This window comes from Ictidomys tridecemlineatus, chromosome 5 (assembly GCF_052094955.1).
Source record: "Ictidomys tridecemlineatus isolate mIctTri1 chromosome 5, mIctTri1.hap1, whole genome shotgun sequence".
Classification (NCBI taxonomy): Eukaryota; Metazoa; Chordata; class Mammalia; order Rodentia; family Sciuridae; genus Ictidomys; species Ictidomys tridecemlineatus.
The window spans coordinates 174,292,975-174,300,682 of NC_135481.1; the positions used below are offsets into that span (position 1 = coordinate 174,292,975).

Here is a 7,708-nt window from a genome sequence, read left to right on the forward strand (position 1 = left end):
CTGGGAAGAAATCCACAGGTTGCTGGAACGTCATGATGGAGGGAGCTGACGCTCTCTGCCTTTAGACAAGGAAACTACTCTTGCTACTGGGAGGCAAGGTCCCTTTGTGGACGACTTCCTGAGGAACCTCTACAGGTCTGGTATAGAGGGATTCCCCAGAACCAGAGCTGCCCAGTGAGGTCCCAGGGGATCCTCCCTGGGTGCCCAGTTCTCCTGGGCTAGAATGCCCTGCCGGCGCTGGCGGGTGGGATGGGTCCTTTGCTGCTGGTTTCTGACTTGCCTCATGTCTTTCTCCTCATTGCTCATGTTACATCTGCCCTTTTCACAGGGATGCTTGAAGATGGAAAGAAATTTGATTCTTCCCGGGACAGAAACAAGCCCTTTAAGTTTATGCTAGGCAAGCAGGAGGTGATCCGAGGCTGGGAAGAAGGGGTGGCCCAGGTATGCTCTCCTTTGTTTTGTTTTATTTCCTGATATCTAGCTTTGAAATTATTTTTATAGATAGCACATTCATATGATTCAAAAATTTTTTTTAAAAGTATAAATGAAAAGTGTCATTCTCATTCTGCCTCCACTGCCCAATACCCCACAGATAACTTCTTAATAGTGTTTCTTGTGTTATGGTTTCTTTAAGCATACACAAAAACGTACTCCTTTCTCTTGCCTTTATACAAATACATTGTTCTTGGCTTTTTCATTAATCTATATTGACATTTCACACCAGAGCATAAAGGAGTGTAGCTGCATAGTATTCCCTTCAGTTGGTGTGTTAGAATTTATTCCATCTGAGCCCTAATGATGGCATTTTCAGTATTTTGCCATTATAAATAATGCTGCGGTGTCTCATCTTGTATGGACTTGATTTTACATGTATGCAAGTGTTGCTGCTGTAGGATGGATTCTCAAGTGGGGTACGTGGCTCAGGGGACCTGCGCGCCCTGTATTTATCAGGTCTTGCGGAGGGAGTTTGTGGGGATTGCATTCTTTGAACTGCCACGGGCAGGCTTTGGGGGTGCTGTGTCCTCCCCACCCACCAACTGAGTATGGGGTTAGAACTTTTGGTGTTGGGACAATATGATGAATGAAAAATGTTATCTTGTATAGTTTAATTTTTTGTTTTATTGATTGTTGATTACCTTATGTTAGACAGCTTATGAGAGATCAGACTCATGAAGAGAGTCATTTTGCTTGAGTCTGTTTCCTCACCTCCTTCCTCCCTATTTGTGGGAAAGCTTTTATTCTGCCAACGCTTCAAAATTCCCAAGAGATGATGGGGGACCTAGAATTGCCAAAATGTAGTAGGATTCTGTCAGGCAGATTTTTTTTTCTTTAATCAGGTAAGGGGGTGTTCATGGTGGGCTGAGACCTAGCGGGCTCTGCGTGATGGCAATTAGTCTGTTATCTTCTTATCGACGAGAATTGGAAATTTAACAAGACAAGAAGAAAGATTTCTGTCAATCTCCTTTCCAGAATACACAGTGTTCCACTTTCTCCATGAAATATCACTGACTTCTCTCCAAATAGACTGGAACTTGAAGCCTTCCTACTCCTGAGTGTGGGTCTCTGTCCTGAGGAGAGAAGGTCTAGCAGTGCAAGGAAGGGGCCCTGTGTGTTTTGCCTCCCTCGGGAGCTCTTGTCAGCCATGCCATTTTGCCCCGTCCCCTGTAATTTGGCCAGCTCTTGAGTCTGTAGTCCATCCCCCGTCTTTTGTGCCAACCATTGTTCACACCACAGACATCCTCTGTCTGTGTCTGCACTAGGACAATGACTGTGTTATATGTCCCAGGTGTCACAACTGCCATTGAGATGGTGTTACTAACCTACTTCATGTCTCAGGTGTGACAAGGCATCATAAGTGACTGGGAGAAGCCCAGACTCCCCTTGACCCAGTGCTCTGGGGTGGGTCATAGCCCTATCACTTGGGACACGTTGAGGTAGATTGAGAGCCACACAGAACTCCCTATACTAAACTCCCCTGCACAGAAGCCTTCAGCCAGTGAGTTAAAGGCATAGGAAGAAGGGAGGATTGTCTTGTGCCCCTTCTTTTTTGACATTGTTAGCATTCTGGTTTTCGAATTTCCAGGTATAGAATCATACAAGTGCTAGTTTCACAGCCTCTCTTTTTTCGTCTAACAGTAGTCTTGGGCACCTGTCCATGGAAGTATATTCACAACTGCTATATTCCTTCCAACTGTGTGGACATGCCTGTGGAACCACTCCCACTGAGACGGGTTGTTAGCATATATTGTAGATGTACCTTGCTCAAAGAAAATGATTATTTTGAAGTTATTAGGTAAAGCCATAAGTTTTAACTGTCCTTAAAACTGTGGTCTAATGTGTCTCAGTTTCTGAGAAGTGCTGTGGAAGTGTGGATTCTGAACTGCATTAGCAACATTACTGCATTCCCCCTTAGTCAGAGCCAGGGGCACACCGTGAACAATCAGAGGAGAAATAAGCGAAGGGTGGAGATTCAGCAGAAAACCTGCTCAGTGTTTCAGGACAAGGCATTTACATCTGTTGGCATATTTGATTAGAAACTCAAAAAAAGTGCGCAGATATATTTTTTTAAAGTGAAAGTTTTTCCTTCCTCTCTGGTTACTCACCACTCTGCTTTCCATTGGAAAACACTGCAATTTTCATTGTACTTCCAGAGATGTTTTCTGTTTATGTAGTAGGGCAAATATAAATATTTGTACAAATAGGAACTCACTATACATGCTATTCTGTACTCTAGAAAATCATATTATCTGCTTTCAAGTTTCTCAGTATGAATGTAAATATATAAATATAGAAAACAAAAAAAAGTAGACTATCCCCAAGTATTACTTTATCTATGTATTTGCTTTTAAAGCAAAAATTTGATAGGCCTCTATATTCAGAGTTTCCACAATACATTCAGCCAACCAAAGATAGAAATTATTGGGGATGGGGAGTTTAATCTGTACTTACTGACTTTTTTTCTTGTCATTACTACTTAAACAACAGAATATAAAAACTTTGTAGCATTTAAACTGTGTTAGGTATTATAATAGAGGCTATTTAGCTTCAAGAAGATGTGTTTAGGTTATATGCAAATAGGTTTTTTGTGAGTGACTTGAGCATCCACAAATATGAAGGGATGGCTGTAATCCTTTTACAAGAGCATAGATGCCACCTAACCACATGTCCTCTGAGTGACAGATCACTGATGGACTGGAAGGCGTCCGTCAGTAAGATCTAGGTGGAAAGGTTGTGGACCTGACCTTTAGGGGTGTCAGGGTTTTTTAACTGCTGTTGGAATCCTTGGAGTCTCACTGCTCACCTCAAGTCCTTCAGGAAGTAAGGGGTGCTGCCTGCAGCCTGGGCAAGTACAGAGTTCCTGGGATTTCCTAATAAACACCATCCTGACCAGAGAACACCCCGGGAAACAGCTCTGCTTCTCCAGAGACAGATATGTGTCCTGCTGAGTGTTTCTTTCTTGTTCTTTCCACAGATGAGTGTGGGTCAGAGAGCCAAACTGACTATCTCCCCAGACTATGCCTACGGTGCCACTGGGCACCCGGGCATCATCCCACCACACGCCACTCTGGTCTTCGATGTGGAGCTTCTAAAACTGGAATGACAGGAGTGGCCCCTCCCTCAGCCCCCTGTTCCTGGGTAAGGAAACCTGCTGAAGGCCTTAACTACCTTTGCTCCTTCCTTGTGAGGCCCAGAGTTTGGGAAGAGAACAACAACAACAAAAAAGCCACAGGGCTCTCTTTCCCCCTAGGTTCTTCCCTGTAGGGTGTCCTTTCAGTGTTAATTAGTGTGTATCTAGAATGTAAAAGTTGGTCACCCTAAGGAAAGGGACAGCTTATACTCTCCAATTAACTCAGGGTGGCAGCTGTTTATAAAGTCTTTTTATGTCACTTATTAACTAAATCTGAGCTGGGACTGTGGAGACACAGGGCAGATTTCTAGTTTTGGTGCTTTAGTTCTCTAGAAATAAGGCTCTGATGACTTTGCTTCCCCCATTTCTAGAAGCCCAGGAGAGAAGCACCTCTAATATGAATACCATGTCTACTGTGTGGCGCTCTCAGCTGTAGGCTTCCTGGTTACTGCCAGTTAGATGATGTGAGGGAGGCTGACTGCCCTGGGGACCGAACCCAGGACACTCATGGCCAACTTGTACCAGGGAGTGGGGCAGAAAGACAAGGTCAAAGGATGCTCGTGAGATGGAAAGGATGTGCTCAGACCAGTCCTGGGAAGGGACTGCATCCGTCTTCCTCGGCAGCAAGTGAGGAGCCTAAGTCCTGGAGAAAGACCTTCCTCAGTTCCATCCAGGCAGTAGCAAAGTAGGACCAGACCCATTTCCTGATTTCCTTCTTTTGCCCTTATTTCTTAGGAAACCAAACTGAATATCCCAGTGGCGCATCCCTTTTCATGTAGGTATTAGAATCATTAAACACACCTGCTGTCATTCCTTCCCAACTGGCCCAGACCTTTTTATTCCCTTCCTCTCCTGCTCCGGGGACCACGAGGGCACAGCCAGGGACTGGGTGAGGGTGCTTTTGTTTGAAAGCTACAACAAATTGCTGCCACCTGTGCCGTGGCAGTTGGAACTACTTGGAAGCTTGGCTTGCTTGGGGGGGGGGGGCTTCCTGGAGTGAGAGGCTTCTTCCTATCAGTGATCTTCCTCTCCATGGCCTGATCCTAGGTGTAATTCACACCAAGGTAACATAGGCCCTGCTGGACTTGACAGCTCTAGTCTCTTTGCTTGTCATCCTACCTGGAGGGAATTCTGGACCTTTAGAGAAGCCTCTGTCCACCCAGAGGTCTACACCTAACCCAAACCCCCTCCTGTTCATTGAGAGCTGAGTCATTTAAATGTAAAAGGTTGAGTTGGGAGGATTCACTTTCTGTAAACCCTGATGAGTTGGAGAGAGGGAAAGGAAAAGAGAAAGATGGTAGGACACCCTAACCTAACCTTCCCTGCCCTCTGCTGAAGAAAATTTCAGCACTTCCTGCAAAGGTCTCCAAGGAATGGCCAAGGGCAACCCAGAAAGTTGTAGATTTGAGTAAACGAACTGGAAAAATTTCCCAAATCTTTTCACCATGTCAAGAACCAATTAGAGCTGTGATTCTCAGGGTAGATTACACATTAAAGACCTGAGTAGCTTTTGAGGTCACCCTAAACCAATTAATTACAGTCACCAGGAGTGGGGTCCAGGCATTACTTTTTTTTTCAAGCCCCGGGGTGGGCCAAGCTATACACAGCCAAGTTGGGGAGCCATTGATAATGGGGAACTCCACTGCCAGCAGCAGGGTCCAGCCCACCTGCTGTTTGCAGCAAGCCAAACTTGGCCTCAGATTAACAACAAAAGAGCAAAACAAAACACATGGACCAGTTTAAGCAGGAAGAAGGTTGCTCCCCTGGGAATCCAGCCAGTGCCCATCTGGCTTTCTCCACCTGGAAGAGAAGTGATGTGGTCCCCGGAAGATCTCTCAGCTGCAGGGGATGGGACTTGGCATGGCAGATGGTATTGTGTCTGTCTCCACAAAGAACACAGAGTTGCTGGAACTCACACATTTTTCTGTCCCCAACAGATCTGCCATGGAGGGATCCGGTGCCTCCAGACGCGTGCACATGAATCCATACGGAGCTTTTCCTGGCGTCCCACTACACTTTGTATAAACATCTACCCTGACTGAATGTGTTCTGTCACTCAGCTTTGCTTCTGACACCTCCATCTCCCCTCCCCCTTTCTCCTTGTATGTGTGTTTACCTAAACTATATGCCATAAACCTCAAGTTAGTCGTTTTGTTTTCATTTTGGGGTGAAGATTCAGTTTCAGCCTTTAGAATCTAGGTTTCCATTTAAGTATCTTGACAGGTATTAACAGCACAAGTAATGGGTTAACTTTAGAATAGGAATTGGTGTTGGGGGTGGGGTTTGCAAGAATCTTTATTTTATTTTATTTTTTTGGATGAAATTTTTATCTATTATATATTAAACATTCTTGCTGCTGCGCTGCAAAGCCATAGCAGATTTGAGACTCTGTGGAGGGCTGAATTACTCTCTGATGTGAGAAATGTCCTTGGGTTAAATTCAAAGCCCTACCCAAAACTGCAATGGGGAGGGGAGGGCCTTTTCCTTGCCAGCCCACCCCCTCCCCAGAACCCCTCTGCCTTTTGAAAGCAGATCACTTTCACTGCGATGTTGACACTACAGGTATCTGTCCCTGGGCCAGCAGGGACCTCTGAATCCGCCTTTGTGACCTGGCTGGTTTTGGTTTGGGGTCTTTTGGGTTTTTTTTGTTTGGGGGGTTTTTTCCCTTTCTTTCCTCCATCTTGTGGTTTTTCAGAACTTTTGTAATATCGAAGCTATCCAAGTTCCACTTCGTAAATTTTAAGAATTTTAATTGAAAGTTTAAATTGAAGGTGCTGTTTGTAGACTTCAACACCCAGTGAAAGCCCGGCCATCTTGACACATCCTCGAGTGTTCTCTCAGAAAACGCTGCTGGCCACCGCAGCTTCAGCACCGCCTGTTTTTTGATGCTTGGCTCTCTGCTGATCTCCAGGTTTCCTGGCTTTTTGTCCCTCAGCCCCTTCTTACCCTTTGCTGTCCTGTGTAGTGATTTGGTGAGAGAAATTGTTGCTTTGTCCCCGCTTCCCCCGCACCACGTATGAGTTTCAAGTTTTACTATTGCAATAAAAGTGCTTTATGCTGGCTTTTCTCAGCTCCCGTCTCGGTGGTTCCTTTCATGTTCTCCCCTTGCCTTTTGGTACAGGTTCTGGGAAGGCATTGGCAGGGGCAGGGGTTCTAGTGTTCAGCACTGTCTCAGCAGAACTGCAGCAGTGAACACCTTGCCCCTGGCTGTGCTGGGGTGCGTGGCCAGGCAGGGCAGTAGGTTTGCACCAGAGGAACTGCTTAGAGGTCATGTCCCTTGTTCCTTAAGTGTGTGTCCTGGTAGAACACTGCTGAGTTCTTAGGTGAAAAAAGTAAGATGGAACCAACTCCCAAAAAGGGAGGTCCAGACCCATTGGAGATTGGCTGTGAGCAAATTGGTGAGGAATAATGAAGGGAAGAGCTGGGTTTTAAGCTGGAATTCTAGGTGACCTTTGGTGTGGAGAGACTTTGCCATGTGGTCAGGCTGGTTGGCTCCACACCTCCTCTGGCCCACCCTGTACATGCTGGTCAGAATAGAAACCACCAAAGATGCCCCCACTCCTTGAGAGGCAACTTTACAATTGTTCTGTTTGAGACTGGTTCTAAACATGATTTGAAGACTTACACTGGAGTAATATTCCAGGTTTATGTCTTATTTTCCCCAAATTTTTTTTTAATAAAAGTTGTTAAAAAAGTGAAAGATTATTTCAGTGACTATCTCTGGTTCTTTAAATTTTGCTGTTCCTATTGTCACATCTCTCCATTCCTCAGTTCACCCTTTATGTCACATTCACAGTCAATGGCAGGCATCACAATCCCCCCCCAATACATATCATAAACTAGAGGGCAGTGTTTGTTTATATTTTTGCTCCTTATCAATACACAGAGCATCATCAAGTCAGAAAATACCTTATGCCCTCTCCCCCATCAGTCCCCACACTAGTTGTTTTGGGGTTTCCCCTTATAGATTACTCTTGCCTGTTGTACTAATTTAAATGGCATTCTACTTGTGTCCTCTGGCATAGGGTCCCTGCCCTCCAAAGTCAGTGCTGTGCTTTCCACCCTGGCACATAGGAAATC

General features: G+C 45.3%; 1 protein-coding gene across 1 annotated transcript in view; it reads left to right on the forward strand.

Annotated features, from left to right (window-relative positions):
• The window catches only part of Fkbp1a (FKBP prolyl isomerase 1A), a 22,598-nt gene extending 15,900 nt beyond the window's left edge, over positions 1–6,698 (forward strand). Inside the window, 3 exon segments of the mRNA XM_078051552.1 lie at positions 329–441; positions 3,473–3,636; positions 5,566–6,698. Coding sequence (XP_077907678.1) covers positions 329–441; positions 3,473–3,601 — 242 coding nt within the window. The 3' untranslated portion in view covers positions 3,602–3,636; positions 5,566–6,698.
• The last annotated feature ends 1,010 nt before the right edge of the window (positions 6,699–7,708 follow it).